At 35.6% G+C, this 23,252-nt stretch overlaps 1 protein-coding gene across 5 annotated transcripts in view; it reads right to left on the minus strand.

The window, feature by feature from the left end:
• PDE4D (phosphodiesterase 4D) overlaps positions 1-23,252 on the minus strand; it is a 353,397-nt gene that overhangs the window by 134,474 nt on the left and 195,671 nt on the right. Inside the window, exon 1 of one of the 5 annotated variants that reach the window (XM_074533511.1) lies at positions 20,501-20,669. The exons of the other annotated variants lie outside the window; for them this stretch is intronic. Within the exon in view, the coding sequence (XP_074389612.1) occupies positions 20,501-20,589 (89 nt within the window). The 5' untranslated portion in view covers positions 20,590-20,669. Of the gene's footprint in view, positions 1-20,500; positions 20,670-23,252 lie in introns of those variants that run through there. 5 annotated transcript variants of the gene reach the window in all.

The raw sequence follows: 23,252 nt of genomic DNA on the forward strand, positions 1-23,252 counted from the left end.
CTCGAGTGTCAGGCTCAGTATCAGAAAACCATTACATTTTGTAAGATATGCTTGCTTTCATCATCATCTTGTTCAGAAGAATGGGATAGTGTGAGATTGGAAGACACTCAGGAATACCACCATGTATTCCAAGAGTACACACAGACTACCATTTCAGGCAAATAAAACTTGTGCGCACAATGTGAAAGTTTATACTTAAATTTTAAGCATGTTAGCTAGCCTTATATAGTAAAGCATTTTTATCTTTTTTCCAATTTTGTCTTGTCTAGAACAAAACCCAAACATTAACAGAAAACCTGCCCAACCCAGCCGTGCATACTCTAACACGAATGTTTCCGTAACATTTTGTCTTTTCGGAAACAATAAACTTTTACTGTCAGAAAGTCATTCTGAAAGCAAATCTGAGGTGAGGTAACCACATTAGTGTAACAGAAAGGTTCTCTACAAAACAGTGGATTTCTCCATGTCCTTCACTGGAAACTTGGCATCCACAGGTACGGGATCATGGCCTGAATGAGTCAGACATGGATAAGACTCTTGTTTGGTAGAATGACATCATCCATACTTCTAAGTCCTTCAGAAAAATGTCAGGAACTAAAATTAAATCTAAATTATGCATTATGTTACAAAGCTTTGCTTGAAGAGGGAGCATACCTCCATGACACTTGTGTTTCAAAAAATCCACTTGAATTTATATAAAATTTTCTACTCATGTTTCCCTTCTGTTTGTTTTTGAGGTATGGAAAACTCCAAAGGTTTAATCTGGCTTGTATGAGGTGAAAAAAGAAAAAAAAAAAACCAAACTTTTAATGTGAACACTCAAAAGTACAAAATGTGTTCGATTTTTAATGCAAAACTGTCAAACTCAAAGCTGTAATTAAAGGAAAAAAGCTATGTATTGTTGTTGCAAGTTACTGGAGAGCTTCTATGAGAACAAATGAAGGTTACATTGAGAGTACATTACTTGTCATGAATTATTCACTGAGAGTTAAACAAGGCACACTAAGAAAGGAGTTTTCTCCCTAGCCTTGAGCTGCCAGAGGATTGGTTGCTCATTTACACTGGTCAGCTGGGCTCCTGCTAGAGACAGCTCCGATAGGCACTTGCTGGGGTAGTCTGTTTCCATGATTCAGACATCTATTTTAAGGCAGACAGAACTGCTCCTCTCAGCTGTCTATCTATCCTTCTGTGGACTGTGGCTCCCTGCCTATTTTATGTTAGAAACCTAGGTTTTGGGCAATTCAAGATGTACTTGATAAATTCTATGGTACCAGGATAAAACCTATAAGTTTATACAACATGGGCATTGCAGATTTTTGCCTCACTACTCTCTTCCTTGTAGCAGTTGAACTGAATGTAGATAAGATTAATTTTTTTTCCTTTTATAGAAATATAAACTCAACATATTTTCATATTTGGCCTCACATCATATTTAGATTTTGTGAGAGATGAACAATGCCAAGGCACCACTGCCCCAATCCATATTTAATGTAGTCAAAAAAAAAAAAAAAAAAGCTTCACTTCTGACTTCTCCCCTCTTTTCTTCCCAGGGGAGGAAAAGCAAAGTGATCAAAAGGAATATCCATGTATATAGTAGAGCAGTTATGCCTACCACTGAAAACTCACTCATAAGACCTACTTCTGAATATTCAGGCATCTGGAGGGAAAGATACAGATACAGTATGTTCTGGTATTCATGGATTCTAAATTTCTTCTCAGTTTAGGACTAATTTGTTTGACCTATTTGAACTTTTTATTCCATATTTATGTGTTTAAATTTCCCCTTATTAAACAATGTACCAGGCACAAGAAAACCATGTTGCACTATGAATCCCAAAGAGACCCATAGCAATACCACCAGAGATTACAGTAGCCAGAAACTTCATGTTCTTGTAGAAAGTTAAATTGCCTAAATTGGATGCAAGCATTTCAGAATTACCAGTGCATTGCCATGGACAAGGTGCATCTTTCCTCTCTACCCTTCTATGAGCAAGAGATACTTTGTGTGTGATCAAACCTGTCACAGCTTAGCCTGTTATATGGATATACACAGAAGAATACTTATATGTAGACCTCAGCATGCCTCCTGTAGGACAGCAATTCTGAGACCAGTACAGTTTCACTTCATATCTAGCTAGTGTTTTACATATGGTAGCCTTCTAGTATAGCAAATCAATCTATTCTTTCTCTTGATGGTCCCCTCCAGTATTTGATTAGCAAAGCTATCTCTGTTTTTCACATTTAATTCAATCCAGCTAACTTCCTTCTAGATATATGCTGCTGTGTTAAATATAGAAAGAGATAATCTCAAACTAAAATAAGATGAAAGGCACCAAATCATCCTCTTTATTTAGGGTGTTGGGGTTTTTTCTTAATTAAATGGTGTTCATGAACTTTACAACATATTTGCTTAAAAAAAAAAAAGTGATAGAAATATAGAATGGCTTGGGTTAGAAGGGACCTAAAATACCACCTAGTTCCAACTCTTTTGCCATCAGCAGGAACACCTTCTACTGGACCAGTCTACTCAGAGCCCCATCAAACCTGGCCATGAATAAAGCCAGGAAAAGGACATTCAAAACTTTTCTAAGCAACAGTGCCTCACTACTGTCTGAATAAATAACTTCTTCCTAATATCTAATCTCTCTCCTTTTTTAAATCTTAAAAGCATTCTCCCTTGTTCTGTCACTATCTATCTCTGTAAAAAAGTTCTATCACTGTAAAAAGCTGTTCTCTTTCTTTTTTCTAAGTCACTTTAACTATTAGAAGGCTGAAATGTGGTCTTCCTGGAGTCTTCTCCTCTCCAGACTGAACAACCCCAACATACTCAGCCTCTTTTCACAGAAAAGGAACTCCAGCCTGCTCATTATCCCTGTGGTCTCCTCTGGACTTCCTCCAACATGTCCTTCCTGTGCTGGGAGCCCAGAGCTGATGCAGCACTGCAGGCTAGATTTCACCAGAGCAAAGCAGAGGGGCAGAATCCCTCATCACTCTCTGCTGCCCACCCTGCTCTGGAGGCAGCTCAGGACACGTTTGCCTTTCTGGGCTGCAAGGGTACATTGCTGGGTCATGTCCAGGTTTTCATCCATGAGAACCTCCAAGTCCTTCTTGGCAGGGCTGCTCTAAATAAGTGCTACTCCCAGTTCTGTACCCATGTCTGTGATGGCTCTGGCTGTGCTGCAGCCCCTTGTGCTTGGACTTTTTAACATCCTTAGCTTCTCATGGTCTGAGTTCTCAAACTTTTCCTGATGCCCCTGGATGTTCATCCCATCTTTCTGCAGTGCCACCTGCACTGCTCAGCCTCCTGTCACTGCAGATGTACTGAGGGTACACTCTGTCCCACTGCCTCTGTCACTGATGAGGATACTGGAGAGTCAAAGTCTCAGGACAGCCCTGAGGGACACCACTCATCACTGGCTGCATCCGGACATAGAGCCATTGACTGCAACTCTCTGGCTGCATTCATCTCGCCCTTTCCTTAGTTTACCCCTTAAAATCCAACTCCAGATCTCCAGTTTGGAGTTTATGATTCCATGGGAAACTGTGTTTAAAGCTTTCAGAAGCCCAGGCAGATTACACCAGTTGGTCTTCCTTTTTTGAGCACTGCAGTCTCTCCATTACAGGAGGGCACAGAAGTTGGTCAGGCCCTTTTTGTCCTTGATGAAATCTTGGCTGTCTTGGTTCACTTCCTTTCTTCCATGAGAATGTATTCCATGAATATAAAGAAAAGAAATCTAAATTGCAGCAGTTCTTATTTGAAACAGCTTAATTTATGCAGCATGCCTAACAGAATGTGTTCACTGTTTGTTAAGGCCATATGGGCTGTGTTTCAGTGTGTTTGCAGAAAACCTACAAAAACCAGAGTCAGCCCTTTTAAACTACTGTGAGCATTTTGTGTGTAATTTTGAAGGGTGGTTTGTTTGCTATCCTTTTTTACATGTCTAAAGGCGGGTTAAGAAATTAAACAGACTGGGGTAAAAAGACACTTAGGAATTTTTTAATTATCACCTGAGATTACCTATCAAAGTACTGAAAAAAATCATCCAAGATTTCTCTATGTGAAAGCTTACATGAAGATTCATTTATAGAAAATTTTGGAAAAATTTATTCTACAAATATTGTAACAGTGAAATGTTTTTCTTTTATAATTCATTATTATAAAAATTCAGAAAATGGTTTTGTATTTTATATTGCAAACATTGCTAAAGCCAACTACTGACATTAAATGTTCGCTGTAATAATAAATTCTTTTAATTTACAAGCTCATATGCACATATTTCAAAACTTATAATTTAATTTGAACTAGCATTCAAAATACACTGGCAGGTTTACAAATTACAGCACGATGCACATTACTGTCTCTAGAATATGAAGTTACAAAATGTTGGAATTTATTTTTGCTATTTAAGGAGTTTTGTATGTGTAAATAAAGTCAATCTTGCAAAGTCAATCCAGCTGATCATTGTCCAAATAAAGTGACATTTAAGAAGAGAGAAACTGGTAGGGAATTTTTTCCCTTCTGTTTCTACCCATTGTGTCCTATTACTTTGGACAAGAACACAACTAAATTATTCACTTTTGCCTTTTACAACTTAAAAAAAAGTCTTGGCATCTAAAACCTTTCTCAGTTAGGATGACATTTTTGCAAAGACAAGGATGAGCTACTAAGCTGCTTTGCTTAATAAGTTCTCAATACAACACATATTGCTCTGAGTGCAGAAGAAAAACTAGGACTTCTTCAATATTCATTTTAAACTGTGTATAACAGTGTTGATAAATTTAATAATGTTATGAATATTTGGAGCTTAGTTATCCCATTTCTTTTCTCCAAAGTCCTGCAAACAGTGTGTTGGAAGTTCTTCTGTTTTCCTTTCTGCATAGCAGCTTTCCCCTCAAGCACTCTGTTACTTACTTTCTTTATGACCCTAGGCCAGATGGTTTTAAAAAGTCTTAATTTTAGAGAAAGCTCTGTGTAGCAATCTTTATTCTGAAAAATCTTAAACAGAATCATTTATAGCAACCACTAATTCTGGCAATATTCTTTCTCAGAGGCATCTAAGGAAAATAATAACTCAAAAACTTTTCAAATAATTGATTAATTTTCAGTGACCTAGAGCAAAAAAAAGTATTATTTTACCTCAAGAAAGTGAGAGAGCCAATTTGAAAACCGTGACTACTAGAATTATGATCCCATTTGTCAGCTTTGCACTTCATGCAAAGGTTCACGTCCTCTTGTCTGAGGACAAGCATAGGTTTTTTTAATACAGACCCTCTGCATGCCCAGTCCCAGTAAATGAAGCACTAGGAGCTGTGTCTGAGTTGCCTGACCCAGTCATGTGCCAGGCTGCACATTACTGTGGGCTCAGAGGTCCCAGGGAAGAGGCTGAGCTCTCAGGAATGCAATGTGTCTTCAGATCTACTTATTCACACCTTGATAGGGATGACCAAAAATTTCTGAAATATAGGTAAGATATTTGTACTGAATATCAGTTCTTGACTTCTAAAATAGTGTGGATGTTGGAGAAGGATTGCTTTTGTTTTCAAAATAAAACTGGCCTTCTGTACTTCTAAGATCTGAATAAAGTTTTTCAAATATGTAGATACTCACAATTAAATCTGAAGTACCAAAATATGTCAGAGTTCAAATATGTTAATGCTCTTAATCAAAGAAAGACATTTATAGAGATGTCAGATTTTCAGAAAAAGATGTCTCTCAGATAGTGATTTGACAGTGCTAGAATAAAACAAACCCACAGGAAAACAAAACAAAACAAAAGGACACTCAAGAAGAAAGAGATGCTGAAAAGGGAACAAATAACAGATCTGTGGAGAGCAAAAAGAGAGAAACAGCCCGTATAGAATAGAAGATGATGAGTGGGATTGTAAGGAAAGTATATGCCTGAAAATAACAATGACTCTGTGGTTCTATTAATTTTAATGTCCAGCAAAATGACAACTTTGAATTCCCTGCCTTGCCCTTTGCATGTCACATTGAGGGATGAAATGCAACAAAGCTCCTCTTGTTTTTGACCTTCCTCCATTGCTTCAGAAAGATTATTCTAGGTTGCAGACCTTGTCTATTTTGATTCACATGGTTTCTATGATGATGTCCAGTGCAGGGGATAAAGTATATCACAGTAATGAGAATCCATGTATTTTCATTTAAAAAAATTAAAATTATTGAGGTAGTTTTGGAGATTCATTGCATTCTTAACAAAAAAAATTCTACATGAAAAATCTCATTTTGTGGTCTAAGACTTTTGTCTTTAAGCTCTGTCAAGTCCTTCTGGCTTGGCTTCGCTTTGTTTTTTGGAGAATGACATTTTAAACAGGCCTCTTTCAACTCTCTAAACCCCTTATGGCTACAGGGTGTACAGAGCATTAGAGAACAAAAAAATTCATTGGAGCTTAAGAATAATTTCCCTAGCAAAAAGTTCTCTTCAACTCTTAACAACAAACAAAATCTTAATGAAGAAAAGCCGTTGGACATCAGAATAGTTAAATCACTTTTCTAAACAATCTTAAGGCCTCTCCTATAATACAGTCATCCTTTCATCCTTTATGCATCCTGTGTTTGGTCTAGTTTTAGTTTGAACATGAAACTTATTTAATGTTTTGTCTCTTGCAGTATGTAATGAAATTAACTTGAATATTTCTCTTCTGTAGAGATGTATCCACAAATACATGGAACTGATAGAACTTCAGTAATTCCAGTTTGTGGTGTAGACATGAATCTCCATTTTAAACATGAATATGCACGACAGCACCACAGTCAAAGTTATCCCACTTCAGCTCCTTTAAGAGAGGCACTTTTGGTGAGGCAGAGCTGCTACAATGAAGTGAGAGAACTTATTTGTCCCTAAAGTGGAAAACATGACACATATTGCAAAAAAAAGTACTACTAATATTATCACTATTACACAAAAAATAATGTTAAAATAATAATTTCCCATAATAGTTGACTTGCATTTCTTCAATTTGGACTCCAGATCTCACTTCTACCCCTATGGTTTGTCATCTTACTCATGTCTGAAATCAGTCTGGGATCTCTGTCAGACTCAGCTGATGGGCAATTATTCCTGAACAACTAAGCCTTGCTACAGCAAACATGGCTATTAAGTACACAAAGTGGTATTTAACTGCTCAATATATTTAGTTGGCATGACAGATCTTAGGTACACACAATGATTTTACTCTGTTACAATTGATTTATAAATTGAAGTTGATGATTGCTAATAACACTTTCCTGCCTCATTTTGCATTGTAACTTCAGCACACACTAACTCTAACTACTCAGGAAACTGATGGCTTATTTACACCATTAGAGGAAAAAAACCACAGCAATAATATATCATTATACCCTTTTTTTAAAGTCAGTTTGCAGTAAGACAGAAGCCTCACCAAACAAACATGCACTTATGTTTAAAAAACCAAAACATATAACTAGCAAGAACAAAATATAAAGTAAATAATGAACTAAATGCATCTTCAGCTTTTTTAACTAGGTTTCTACTTGAATGAACAGCTGGAAACCCTCTTCACATCTCAGGGCTGGTTTTTTTTCATGTGTTCCACTGTCACTTCTCTCTCTTAAAATATAAAAGTTAGAAATGCAACTATACTGGACTGTCTGTGTCAAGCACCCATTTTATTTTTTTGTTAAATGATTCCCTAAGTCTTTTGCAGTACATGTATTTCCTTGGTTTTAATATACTTGGATTATTTATTCTGATACATCACTTTCCTGACAATCATCTCAGCAAGACAGGTTCAGTTCAGATAACTTCATTTCCTATGGCTCTTGGAAAACATTTCTCCTGTAAATTTACTGGTATAAGTAGCAAGAAGCTGAACGACCTCAGATTTTTTTTCCCTGATCACTACTTTATATGTTTTTACTATTTTATATATTAAAAAGTCTCACAAAACATGCAAATGTTAAAGTTAAACCAAATGAAATAGATGTCAGAGAGCCAATCCTGAAATTATTCTTCCTTTACTTTTGTCCAGCACACTAGTGGACCCTAACTACAGTGTGCTGCAGGACATTCTTTATGAATTTGAGTGCATACCAAATTACAGGTAAAATGTACATTTGTTTCTATAGTGCATGTGGCTTCTGTTTAATATGCTCAGGAATAGTCAACATTGATTAACATCTTAGAGCTGCACTGTACTCTCTATTTTAACTATGCCTCAACATTTTTTTTGTTGTTGTTTTTGAGGGGGAAAAATGCAAAGGTTTTTTGAAGTAAAAATGGAAAAGAATCACTTCTTGGCCTCCTTATCAGCAAACAATAACTTTTTTGTACCATTTCAAAAAGATTGAAGAGTAAATACAAAATTTCAAGGTGATGTTTTACACAAACTAAATTTTACAGCTTTGACTAATTCAATTTACAGCAGTTCTAAGAGGGAGGAGCTGAAGAATTCTGGTTTAGTGTCTATTACTCCAAAATGTGTAGACCTCCGAACACATGTGGAGCAGGAATGTTGTTTGAGTCCTGTGAGCTGCTGTTCTAGGAAATTTCAGTGCCTGCAGGCCACTTGGGTGGCCTGGATAGTACAGCAAGTAAATTTGTAAATTAAATTTCCAGCACCATTGCTTAAATGGTATTTTCTTCATTAAAATTTTCTTTAGAGAGCCTTTATATTTTTGTCATGTTTTTGGTTATATTTAGAGGCATCAACAGGTGCCTTGCAAATTCTGAATATTTGTCAATGAGAATCCCAAATAAAATTTTTTTAGTGATACTAAATTTACCATGGTAGAGTAGGTTCCACAATAAATAAATGCCTCTCCAATTACAGTGGCTGTGAGAGATACAGAATTGATAAAAATTATGTAAACTTTTATTAATACAGTTTGAGGCTGGAGACAGGAAATTTCTGTGTGCTAGCACCACTGGCCTGCCATGTTTGTCAATGTTAAGGGTTTGCCATTAAATTTTGCCCTGAAAACTGTAATGAAGCCTTTATTCATTACAGGCATCTGCATTCTGGTTCTGCTGGTTACTGGCAACCTGGGATGGCTCTGACCTATGCCTGGCCATTACACGTATTACTAGTTATTTATTAGATAAATACTTATAATCAGTTAATTTCTATTACTGGAAGGGAATGCATATCATGTTCTCTTGAACTCGGTAAGGTGCAACCATGAAGGTAACTCACCAGGGTAGACTGTCACCTCTAGGAACTCCTGTCTTGAAGGAGCTCCAAATACTGTTTTGCTATAAACAGACTACAGATCAAAAGGCTCTAGGCAGCTGGGAAACAATTTCAGCCCTTCAAAATGGAGAAATGAAAAATATTGAGCTGGGGTAGTGTGATGTACTTTTCACTACAGAGTGAATAGACAGAGGTCTCACTGCCATAACCTGTCTCTTTCATTGCATACTATTCCCCCCTTAACTTTTCTCCTTTCCACTCTTTGCTCTATAGTTTCCTGTCATGTTGCCAAATAAAACCTGTATATCAAAGCTACAGAAGTTAATTCTGTGGGTCCTCTGAATCTTCTGTAGTTAACCATTTCTTAAATGGCAACTCTGAGTCCACAGGTATTACAATGCTGAGGTGAAACCTGACATTTGTGGATGAAAAATAATACCAGATTTTTTCAAATTTTGACTTAGACTTGTGCTGACAAAGTCTAAGGAAATCACTAGATTATTAGAAATACAGAAAATAAAGATAAAATCTTCTATATCTTCCTGTGATGTATGAAAAAATATTTTTTGATAGATAGCATATCAACCAAGTGTAATATACCAATAGTAAATTAAATAATAGTGTTAGTAAATATTCTTAGTGACACAAGAAAGAGAAAGAAGGTAACTAAAGTAGGCAATTCATTAGCCAGAAATAGATTCCTAAAACATGGCAGAAATTCTACAAATACTTCCATTAATGAATAGGACAACAACTACAATTAAAAAAAAAAAACCCTTAGGTTATTAACATAAAAATATTAAATACAGAGGAACTAAAGATGTAAAAAATTAAAAAGAAAAAAAATACTATTCCTCAGGGATGCAGAACCACAATGTCTTTCTAATACTACATTCATACTTTACTTTCCTAGAAGATCCAGTATAAATGCAAAAATAATGCTGCTGCCCAAAGTTAGGATAAGCACTGTGGGACTTCAAGTGCAGATGTACAAGAACACTTTATGTTGTTACCACAGAGAGTTTTACATTGCTTTACATTGTCACCCTAACTTCTAAGGCAGCTATTTTGAAGTGACTGTAAACCCCAAGAGCTGGCATGAACAAGCTCATGTCTTACTGAAACAATATGTACTTGGAAACAGTTTTATCCTTTTATAGTAACAAGAGTGTATGACATTTAACGGTGAATTAAATGTTCCGGGATCAAATAAATATATTGCAACAAAAGGAAATGTTATCTAAACCATTTAGAAGCTTCATGTGAGAAAATATTTACAATAAATTGCTAACACAATCCATCGATTTTTCTTTATCCAAGTCAAGAACCTGGTGAACTGCAGATCAATTAGATAGCTCTACACTGCAATAAATAATTTTCACTGCATCCTCTGACTGCTTTTTATCCTCCTTCATTTAAACTTACATTAGCTACTGTAAACCATAATCAGAACAACATATTAATTCAAAATAAATGGTTCAAATTATAAACTATCTTCTTGGTCAAAGACCAGTTGTTTCTTTGAAAGGGCGAAGAGAGCACAAATCCAGCAAATATTTCTTGTAGTGGAAAGAGCAAGCACAGCTTTTCCAGGACTGTCGGCTCCTTTCCCTACTTCCTAAAACAGTTGCATTAGACAGCTGGGAAATCTTCATCTCAGAAGAATGTGAGGGAAGAAGAACCTGGTGAGTTTTGCATGACAACATCAGTCTGGGTTAAGTCCTTACACTGCTGCTTTCTGCTTTGAACCACAGAAGAAGATGCAGGGCACTACAACGACCACTCTGGGTCACACATCCACTCTGTGCAGTGAAAACTAGAATTTTAGATAGCTAAATATTTTGGGGTGTGGCTGTCAAAGTCACAGTATTCTGCCTTACTACCCTCTGAAATTATATTTCCAGTCTCACACACTAAGTATTTTCCTTAAAGTTTGTAGAGTTCAAGTTTTAGATGAAAACTGCATCTTAAGAAAGCTCCTGAATTTTCTGATTTTGAGAAACCCTTTAAGATCTAGATAAGGGAAAAGGAAAGGCTTTTTACACAAACTCTTGTGTTTCTCCAAGTTATAACTAAAAAAACTGTTAAGAGTTGACTGTACTGCAATAAATGCAAGCAGAAAACAATATATTCCTGTAGAAAACTGTGATCAATCTATTTTAATGCAGTAGAAAAGCTGCAAACCCTTCTTGGTTTGAATGCTACTGAGACCACCTGAGCCCTGAAGAGTATTTTGGCCCCCAAAATCCCATTCCAGGGAGCAGGAGTGGTTAGCATTACATGGCCCTGTCACAGAATCCCAGCATTAACTAGGCTGGAAAAGACCTTAGAGATTATTAAGTCTGGCCTATGACCTAAAACCACCTTGTCAACAAAACTATGGCACTGAGTGCCATATCCAGTCTTTTTTTACACACTTCCAGGATGGTGACTCCACCACTTCCCTGGGCAGCCCATTCCAATGCCCCTCAACCATTCTTTCTGTCAAGAATTTTTTTTCTGTTGTCTAACCTAAAATTCCCCTGGCACAGCTTAAGACTTTCTTGGGAAAAGAGTCTGACTACCACCTGGCTGCAGCCTCCTTGCCATGTCATGCCATCTAGTTCACCAGATGAAAAGTTTTCTGTGCTGTTTTATTCCCTCTGCAGATTCAACCATGGAAAAATCAGGGCCCTGACATAGTACTCACTAAAATCAGAGAAGCTAGAACTTTTTGATAACATCAATCTACCTAAAAAAGAGGTTTTTAATCAGATTTTTGCAAAAATATATAGTTTGTGACTTTCAGCATTTATAAGGAAGTCATATCATAGTATGACTAGATATTTATCAAACATTACCTAATACGCACTCCTACATATTTATATTTAAATATTACATTAATTTTTTGGTTAATATAGGGTGCATTTAGTAATACAGACTGAAAATTTTGTATAGTATAAATAAAAATTTATTTTTTAATTGTAGTCTAATAGGGGTAGTCAAGCATGAAGAACTGTGACAGCAAAACTCAAATATTTTGTGTATCACAGACACATCTGTTCCTCTGTATTTGAGGATGAAATTTTGTCAGTATCATGAAACAGATTTTTAATGGCATAACACTACATTTTGCTATTGGCCCCACCTATAAATAATACAACACATGTTTAAAATAATTTTATTCTTATCTGTAAACAATTAGCCCTATTTTGGCGTTTGTATTTGTATTGTAAAACCACTCTATCTAGAGTTCCTTTTGTCTCCTATGACAGCAAGCAGAGTTTATCGTAAAACAGAACTACATGTATTTTTATGCCAAAATGAGATAAGCCTCAAATATGTCATGTTCCAGGTTCCAAATAACACTTTACTGTGTCATGTGGGAGAGAGCTTAAACAAAGACTGTGGCCAAGAGGAGACATGGAACAAACACCATTTGCCACTTACACGCTCATTAAGACTGCATGATTACCTCACTAAGGGATACATCTGGATGCTAGGATCAATGCTTACATTCCCTTTATATCTCTTTTTCTCTCCTTTTTCCCCTCTTTTTTCTCCCATCTATTTGAAACAGAAACATTTCTTCACAAATCAATGTTTTCTTTCAGAAGGTTCACAAGATTAAGCACATATGCTAGACTAGTGTAAACTTCTCCCTGATTCTTAGGTGCTCAATGGCACTTCTCTTGAAGAACCCATCACTTCTAGATATTGCATGGCAAGTTCATGTTTTTCTTACATGATGCTTAAAAGAAACTTGATTTTCTCCTTTGCCACCAGTAGAAACTTAACTTGGTGGATTTTGCTTCCACTGTTTTAGTGACATAACCCAGTTTCCAAATGATCCATTTTCTGATTGTTCAGTCCCTCATTCAATGGAGTGCAAATGATGTTGAAATACTTGACGTAGCCTCCAGTGCATGATATAAATCAGATGAACTTAGTTGCTAAAAATAACTGGTCTCTCTGAGTTTCCAGTTTAATGTTTGTATGACCATATTTACATTTTCTTTTTATGTCACAAGGAAGAGTAAGTAAAGAAAAATTATGCAGTAGGTAAAGATGTTAAGAAAATAATGCAGCCTAGAAGCTTAAGTACATTTCACACACTTAGGAAAACCAAGTAAATTTAAGAATGCATCCACACCTATTAGTACTTAAAAATACATCTGTTTCACAGTGCCACATGAAGTTTGTGCCTTAGACCAGAGCTGTATGAGCAGATTCTGCTCCATCTGCAATGACCACTTCCCTGCAGTTGCCAATTGAGTTGGATTCACAGGGTAACTCATACCCTCTTGTCAAAGTAATGCACATGTAGCTTCAACTAGAGTTATAAATTTATTTATTTGTTATATTTGTCCCTTTGCTTCACCTACAGCTGTCATAACAAGAAAAAAAAGTGAGGCCTCCCATCCTCCACCTGAAGAAAATTATCATCCCTTTAAATTGTTTTGTTTTTTTTTTTTTTTTCTATTTCAGGTTTCTTTACTAGCTAAAGAACTTCAGTTAGTGGTTACAAGAGTTTATCTGATTCTGGTGTTTGTTCAACTGTGTCATTTACTTTTACAACTGCAACAGAAACTTGTACCAAAGCCTGTGAAAGCTAAGTCTCTGAAGAGCCAAGTATTGACTGGAAATGTTGCAAAGGTAAAACAAATAAAGGAAAACCAAGTTCATGTGGACAAACAATAAAGTAAGTGCTGCGTATTCAGCTTCTTCCTGGAAAACTTCTCATAGTTTCTACACTTCAGTGTAGGAAATACCCACACATGTGTGTTTGTATGTGTGCAGACTGTTGATCTAGCACACATGATATAATGACCAAGTGTAGGGGTATGTTGATGGGAAACACCTGTCTCCTCCTACTGCTAAAAGCCCCCATATCCTCAGCTGCATGCATTATGACAGATTTCCTGAAGGACTTCCTAGCCTTCTAACAAGTTAGAAATCCTGAGGAGACACTATAAAAAAGAAAATCTGAATTACATTTCATGTTTCCTTATCTGAAAATAAAAATGTTCTTCCCACGGAAAATTATGTAAAATTATTTGCTACAAGGTTGGGTGTTTTTTCTTATAAAAATGAAAAATTTCTGGTGAGACAAATTCTACCTACTGAAATGATCCCTATTGTCTTTACACAATAGTGTAAACTTGTAAACTTCTCTGACAAAGAGAATAGGCAGAGATGAACTAAAAAGTAGCAGTAATGGAAGTAAGACTATCCAATAGAGTTAAGAATACAGAATATCTAGCTTGGCCAGTACAGACACCACCAGGAATGAGAGGTTATTGATCACCACTTAAAATCAGTTAATCAGCAAGTCTGCTGATCTACATAAAAAATGAGATAGAGGGGAATAATAGAAGTTGCATAATGGATTTTTTTTTCCTTGAGAATAGTAATATTTTACTTCTAGATCTATTGTCCTCATCAGAAGCTCTGTGTTTGCATCTGGTCATTCTGCATTAGAAAGGGCATTGAGATAGGAGGAAGTGTTAAGAGATTGGCAACATGAATGATACAGACACAAAATTTTTCCATGTGAAAAGGTTAGTTAGAAAGCTGATGAAAAGGAGTGGCCTACAAATATATAAAACAACAAATCCTTGGGTCACAATACTTCTACTATTGGGAAAATTAGACACCAGGATGAAGAAAGTTTTTTACATTGCATAGGGTTCATCTGTGCAAGTGAGTGTCAAAAATACTGCAAAAGAGAAAAATTCAGCAATTTTTTATTATATAACGATCAACAGTGATTCAGTGTGAATAAGTAAAATACCCAGATTGTTTAGGCTAAGTAATACACACAGTAAGGAGAGTTCTGGCATACACATACACAGGAACTGCTGAAGATCTTGGAGATTATCCCTCAAGGAAGATTATACTGTAACCACCAAGTTTCTTACTGTTCCCATTCAAATATTTGCTGATGACTGCTGGCAGAAACCAAGAGCTGGATTAGCTTGCGTAGACCACCCATGTGCTGAAGTATAACTGCCCCTACTGCTAAGGGCACCAACTTGTGTTTGTGCCAGATCCCTCTAGGTGGGCAGGAGCCTCTATTTTTCACTCTTATTTTCATTTATTGCCCCATGAAGAAAGGTGCTTTAGAGCATTAAATTACCTTTCCGCATATTAGAGAAGTTTCCAACTGATACTCACAAATTCCTCTTATAGAGACAACTGAAACACAAAATCACCTGAAGAATATTAGATTTCTAGGGTGCAGAAATCAATTAGATTTACTAGTTCCAATAGGAAATGTCAAATTTCCATAAAAAAACCAACAACAATTCAGATCCACGATGGAAAAAAGCAAATTCTAGAATGCCATAAAAGAAACATTAATATGTTACCCTTGTACTACTTTTCTTATTTAACGAGGTATCTAGAAATTAATTACAACATTTGGACATGGTACATGCTGAACTTGCGTCAGCTTGTTCCTGATGTATTCGGTATCAGATTGAATGATAGGTCTATTTATAGTGCTCCCAGAATTTGTGATACATCAGAGAATTACAAGCCAGATACTTCTGACATTTACATAAATATTCATAGACATCTACAATTTGTAAATCAAACTGAGTATTTCCTGGTGTTTACGGTTAGTGAAATCTTTTTATGCATCCCAAGAGATGCTGGCGTCTGGGCCTAGCTCCATCTTGAAGGCTGGATTTGTGTGGGGATGTTTTAGGCACAAACAGCAAAGCCCAGCCATTTATTTACTGTAAACTGTAGCAAGACTAGTCATCATACTTTACCTGATTCTGTATGAAGGAATGTTTCCTGTGATTTTTTATAGAAGATCTGGCTTAGGCCGTCAGAACATGCTTAAGCATAAATTCGAAAAAAATTGTTTATAAAACACCTATAGATATACTTCTGTTTTCTGTTTATTTCACACTAATTAAATCACTTCCAAGGCTGCAGCAAGGACCACAAAATTCCACTGAAGGAGCACTCAAGTAACACTAATTGAAAGAAACAATAAGAAACACTGACCGATTCAACCTGTACCACTGTGATAGATTCACTTAACCTATCTGTATGATGAACAGCTATTTAAAAAAAAATTAATCAAAAGGTGAAACTTATGAATGTGTTACTTCTCTGCAGTTTTTTTCTTGGTTTTTGGGACCTAAGGACTGGAGCTTGTCTTTCTGGGATGTTAGGAAATGGTATTGAGATTATATTTATTCACTTTTAGGGGCTCTGTAGGCAGTTTTGACAAGGAGGTAAATCTGCAGCAACACAGTGTTAAGTGTGATTCACTTGCACCTGCTCTCCTACTGCTACCTAATCTGACTTGCAGTGTGCCTTGCTATTTTGCCACTTTTCCCAAGACTTCAAGTCAACATTGCCAAATGTCTGAATTGGATAGATGATATTTTGGCATGTAAATTCATCTAAAAAAATCTGAGTGAGGTTCAAAACATCCCTTCTGCGGTGACACGGCATTCTATGAATTACAGAATATGAAAAGCTAAATATGAAATTAAAGTGTGATTCATCGTGTTCACTAGAAAAGTTCAGACTTATGCATTCAAATATTTTATTTCCCAGAAAATGTTGAATGGCTGGTCAAATAGAACCAAGATATTTCCAGTGAGATGGAACTGTAATGCCTAATAAATAAAATAATAAACTTTAATCTGGTTTCTATTTCCATTTCATTACCAAGCTTGCAACACTAAAAAGTTTTAATATTACGTTCTTTTCCCTAAGACAGCTTTGACATAATTAAGAAATCCCCTTAGAGAAGGAATTCCTGAAAACTGCTGTTTAAGACAGATATACCACTTTTCAGCCCAGTTTCCAAGAGTTTAGTGGCTTGGAGTTCAATTATCTGGCAGGAGGGAATCTGCCTTCTTATGTACAAATGCCGTGAGCAGCTGGCTGCAGAAGTGGTGTTGGCAGTAGCTTCAGCCATATGACTGCTCCTCTAGTCCAGGGAACTATGCCAAATGGCAGCCAAAGAAGAAAAACAGAAAGAAAGCAGAACAAAAGAAAATCACATTACCCAACAAAGAACCTCTCTTTCTTTTCCAGATGAAGGTACAAATGTCACGATTATTGTTTCAGGAGTTGTATCTCCATAGCTAACTGAATGAAGATGTAGATCTGACAATGTAATAATTTAGCAAATTTACTAATAATTTGATTATTCAATTTAATGCATATTAAATTGAATAATTAAATTATTAGTAAATTAGTAAATGACTTTGCCGTTTCTCTATAAAACCCATTTATCTTTGGAGCTTACCATCTCTACAAAATTGTCTCCACAGAAAGATTTTACTCAGCAGATAGTCACTGTGCTTTTCACAAATCATGAAACAACTCCCATATGGTGGAAAAAGAAGACTTAATGACCAGACAGCCAGATCCTGATGCCTCTGGAGAATCTTCTAAGTGGTCCTAAGGACCTGTCACTAGGTCAGTGGGAGGTGTGTTTGGTATCTAGCAGGACTGAGTGTCAATAACATGTTCTTATTTGTACATCTCAGTAATGTGCAGGCAACTTTGATAGGTGATGTGGTTCTTCATCCATGTGTGACAGGATTTAGAGATCATGAAAAAAGCTTCTAAAGCTTCTATCTCTATTGATTCTTCAGAGGTTTCATGAGGCTCTAACGTGTAACTGTGCTGCTACTAAGATATAGTTTTTACAGTCACATTTAGTGCTATTTTTCTGTGCAAATCTAAAATCAGCAGGAAAACTGTGTCCTTATTTGCATTTCAGTAAGGGAGGTGTGTTTCAATTTAGAAAGACTCAAGACTTTAAAATGAAAGGAAAAAAAGGGAGAGAGGAAACAAAAAAGAAAAGAGGTGAACTAATCTGTGTGTTATGGAAACAAAAATAAAGATGTTCAATTTTTTTTGTATTGGAGCAGAAGAATGTTCATCTTCCAGAGAACAGAGTGGGTATGCATCCCCACAAAACTAAGCAACCCTTCTCCTCCAGCCTGCAAGAAATTATGTAAATTGTGAATGGTCTTGGTGGTTTCCTGAGTCTCCTCTCTGCAAAGAACTGACTCCTGGCCTTGGTTCCATATCTAATTCTGTAAATAACTGCATTTCTAGTGTAGAGTCAATCATAAGTGTATCTGCCTGCTCTTTTAGGCTACTTTGGTTTTGTTCAGTTCAATTTGCTGAAGTTTTAAGACATGATTTATTTGATGGGACAGGTAGAGTAAGAAGAGCCCTAACTGACTGCATTACATTCCACCTCTTTCTAGAAAAATTGCATTGTTTCAAGGCATATTTTTCCCTTAATGAGGGAAAACTTGCATCAGCCAGAGTCTTCTTTTACCTTCTGAAAGCATTTCCTGATGAGCAAAGAAACTCAATTCACTATTTTGCTATAAGGTGGCATTCTTAATTTGCCTGTAAGGGGCATCAGTGTATCACAGAATCTCCCAGAAATTAAGAATATAAATTAAAACATGACAGTCTATTTATTCAATGGATTCTGAATGTCTCACAAAAGAAAAATTCTGGTTTTTTCCCAAAATGTAAGAAAAGAAAATTTAAAATTATGGCAAACTTCACAATTTAAATGGTTTGCTGAATAATATTCACCATGGAATGCATGGACAGCACTATCAGATACATAGTTTTAGAAACCAAAGTCCCTTGACATCAAATGTTTGCGTACCATGAGCAGACCTGTCAGTTGACATAAACAAGATTATTAAATTACATAGGCACTGAGTACTGTAAAATTTTGTAGTAGATTTCTAAATATAACCTACAGTGTGAATGGAGCCATGGCAGTGACATGGCAACATATATATATATATATATGAAAGATTTTTATTTCTCCTCTTAGGGACTTACAGTTAAATTAAACAGCAATAGCAAATAATACGGCTAAAATTCAGTAACACAACTACAATGTTTTTTTTTTAATTATCTGCCACCTATTCCTAGTTTTTAATAGCTCATGAAAAATAAACATGTAACACTCTAGGGTAACACAAAATTCATTCACACCTCTGGACTTATGGTAAAGATTCCTTAGTTATTTTTAGTTTAATTAACAACTTTTAAGAATATTTTCACTTTGCTATATTGAAAAATTAGAAAAAGTGAAATATGTACTTAATAATGAAAATAATCAGACCTTATATTAACATGTTAAATGAAACATGTTTCTTTTTTTGTCTTTAAAGCAATTAGATAGATAGATAGAAATATAAATAGATAAAGATATATTGATATAAATTTATAAAAGAAACATGAGCAGCTTATTTTAAGCAAAAAAATCCCCTACAATAAGATTTCTTAAGGGAATCTTAAATGAACCCTATGATCTAGTTTTGAACAGATTCTAATACCTTTAACTGTTATTATTCTTTTGGTCATAAACCTAGGGACTGGTATGTTCTGTATGAACAGGCTAACTTTTTCAGAAGAAAATACTGAGAGAAGTAAACAGTACCTAACAAGTTCTTTTTAATAATATATATACAGTGTTTGCTATCAGTAATCTTACATAAAGCATTTATACTCTGAGGCATTTTGTGTTGTACATGTGTGCAAATAATTTAGAATGTTGCATTGATTAAAAAGGTTTTATTAAGATGATATGTTGTAAGTTTTTCCCTTAATTATATGCAAATAGGAGGATCATAAGAGTTTTTATTTGAAAATATACATGAATCTGTAAGGAAGAAATCTGTAATAAATGTAAGGAAATTGAAGAACAAATATTGGTTCAATTACCAAAAGCAATGTGACAAATAATGGAAATCAAGCATTGCTACTGCTATTTTAAAACAATAGTTTAGGGAAAAAATACAATCTGTGTGTTTTTCTCATTTGCTAAACTTACTTTCAAAAATGTTTAACACAAAAAAAAATTAACTAATATGATTTTCTGGCAAAAGCCTCACAACTACAAATATTGATTCAGGTTTGGTATTCTGTATCATCATGTTGAATTTTTTATTCAAATATGCTTACTTATTATAAGTACTGAGAATACTTAGAATTAATATTTTCATAACAACAGTGACATAAACATTAATCTACCTTTTCCCCCAGCTTGGTATGCCAAAAATATTCAAAGTTATCATTTACTTGAAAAGTGGTTTCATACACTTCCATGATCACTTGTTCACAGTATTTTTTCTTATACAGAAACAATACCTTTTTTTTTCTGATATACCATGTTCAAGCAAAACCTTCATTAGCTCAAGAGAGTCACAATTAATACAAGCCATTTCCAATTTTTTTAATGTACTGTAATTCTCTAGAAGAATAAAAAAGATCCACAGTTGCAACAATTACCACTGTCAATTGCACCGTAAGCCACCAGAAGAGATACCTGTAGGACTTCAAAAAGCGAAATCTCATCTTATTTCTTGGAGATGGACGAGGCATATTGGCTCCAAAAGGATCCCACAGAAAGGCCATGGGAAAAGCTAATTCTAAAACTGTCTGATAAATATATCCCTGAGGGGACACAGGACAGTGGTGCTGGAAGTGCCCACACTAATCATGAAACGCTCGTAACTGTGTAAGGGTACGTCCTTTTCCTTTGGCAGAGATGTGGCTGGCTGAGAGCACAGGCTAAAGGGATAACTGGGATTTCCTGCTGTGTGAGGCTTGCCCTTTGCATAAACATCTCCTACATTCAGGGCTCTTATCGCATTATTCAAGTGAGAACTCTTATGGTAAACCCTTAGATAGTTACAGCAGCCACTAAAGAGCACAGAACTATGGAGCTAAGGGAGACCAGAAATAGCCAATGCTCTGATTATTCACTGCTGCCCAGACAAAACCCCTCAAATTCTTAACAGTCTGTTCAAAGTATTTTAATATGGGTTATATTTGAACAACCTGTTCCAACTGACATCAGGCAGCTAAGAGTATGGAGAGGAAAAAAAGCCAAATGAACAAAAAAAACCCCAAATTAAAATCTGCTACATCCCTCAATGTGTGCCCCTAGCACAGCAAGGAGCTAGTAAACAGGGAGTAAAACTGCTGCAGGAAACACAATCACAAAGCCCTCATTGCCTCTTTGTTTAATTCTTAACTATTTTCAAGTGTGTCTTCCATCCTCACAGCTCCTTAAGAGAATCAATTTATAACATTAAGCAGCTTTCTGAGAGGGCTTAATGATCTACAAGAGATCAGCCACTCTAAGAAAGGACATCTCAGTCTGGTAGATAATTTTCAGGCCTCCTCTCAGCCTTTCTCAATGACATTCCTCCTGTGTTGTATTACCACCAGTGACGTTGAGAGTTGAATTCAGTTCCTTCCTACCTGAGGTCATTGCAGTTCAGTGTCTTTTTGTTGTTTGTTTGGTTGGCTGGGTTTGGCTTGAATAAAAAATGAATCATAAATCAAAACTTCTTTTTGATTTATTATTAATTTTTTATTCTAGCCTCAACTCTTGCATACAATTAGCACAGCTTTAGCAGTGCTGAAAGCAAGTGGCTGTCACCCTGGCTATGATCTCTCAACAGTGGTAGGCAGAGTATTCTCCCCATCCAGTGATATTGAAACAAAATTAATTCAGATACTTTTATTCATAATAAATGTGATCAAGAAGAAACTGAGTATTCACCCAGAACAAGGTTAAAGATAAAAATTTAGAATTACTCAGGGCTTTACCAGAAAAGTTCAGAGACTTAGAAAAATTAATTTGTAGGGATAAATTACAAATATCTATTGATTATCCAATAAAATATACTGTTTTCATGGTAAAGTGTACTATGAGTAAGTACACTCTTCAGACAGATTACAAATATAACTGCGTATATTTTTCTCCTTGGAGGGACCATTTTTCTCCTTTTAGACTGACAAATGTGCTACAGAATCAACTGATAATATCATCGCATAATAAGTTTTCAACATGTGGGATTCATAGGTGAAAGCCTGAAGGCCAAAAGTAATTTTTTTGTTTGAGTAGTTAAAAGTATAGACTATATAATTGAATTAAAATAATCTAGTAACTAATTTTCAAAGGAATAGAATTACAGTGGTTAGTAAGGTGCCTTCTGAGTATCATAAGCTATAGTCTTCTTCAAAGTCATTATATCATTAATGTCTGACTGATTAATAGATCACTTTAGGCATGCCTGAATAATACTGAATGTGAGCTTTGCCAAGATCAATATTTCTCTTCTGCTAAATAAAGCCAGGGTAGGCGGCATTTTTATAATTGTATCCTAACTATCTTAATATTGTCAGGTTTTTTTCCTTTTCACATTCTGTTTCTAAAAAGGATTTTGTACAACACATTCACGCAGCAGCAATATTTGCCTTTTTATTTCTTTTAATATAGAAAACTGAACCAAATAATCTGAACACACTAATTGTGAGCTCTCTTTCCTCCTTGGTGCCTTTACTTCACTGTGGCAAAGTCTTTTAATGAAGGCAACCACAATAAGGTCACAGAAATAAGCCTCTTACGAGATTAGTAAAGACTAAATTTATACCTTGATATCAAAACCACTTATTGTCACTCTGTAGTGGCATGCAGTAAATCACTGAACCAAAACATGTCACAGTGCTTACAGAAATTCAAAGAAATGAAGAAGCAAATAAGTCTGTAATAAGCCTTGACTTTTACAGAGAGGTTGCTAGACTCTTCCATCCATTTCCCTTTTCTTTCAGACCAAAACATTTCTAGAAACACTCAAATAACATTAAATGATTTGACATGAAGTTGCTTCTTTTTTGAAGTGTTTTTTTCGGAAAAAATAGCTCAATAGTGTGAGGAAACAAACTCATAATTTTATATAAAATAGATATAATCAATCATTGCATTCAATGATAATCCACACCTCTTACAGAAATGAATGCTGTAACAAAAAACTGTGGCCCCATATCTTTGACATTCTATGCAGCTTTGTGATTGCAACTTCTGCTCTACATTTTTTGACAGATAGTGGAATATCAGCCCCACACTCCTAGTTGCCTAAAGGTCTGCTATGATGGCTTCAGATTTACGGGATCCACCAAAGGTGAATTTTAAGAAACATTTTCACTATTCTCCCACATATGTCAACTACCACTTTATATAGAACATTTTCATATCAATAAATAGCAAAATAATATTTAGCATAATT

Source organism: Zonotrichia albicollis, chromosome Z (assembly GCF_047830755.1).
Source record: "Zonotrichia albicollis isolate bZonAlb1 chromosome Z, bZonAlb1.hap1, whole genome shotgun sequence".
In the NCBI taxonomy this organism is placed as follows: Eukaryota; Metazoa; Chordata; class Aves; order Passeriformes; family Passerellidae; genus Zonotrichia; species Zonotrichia albicollis.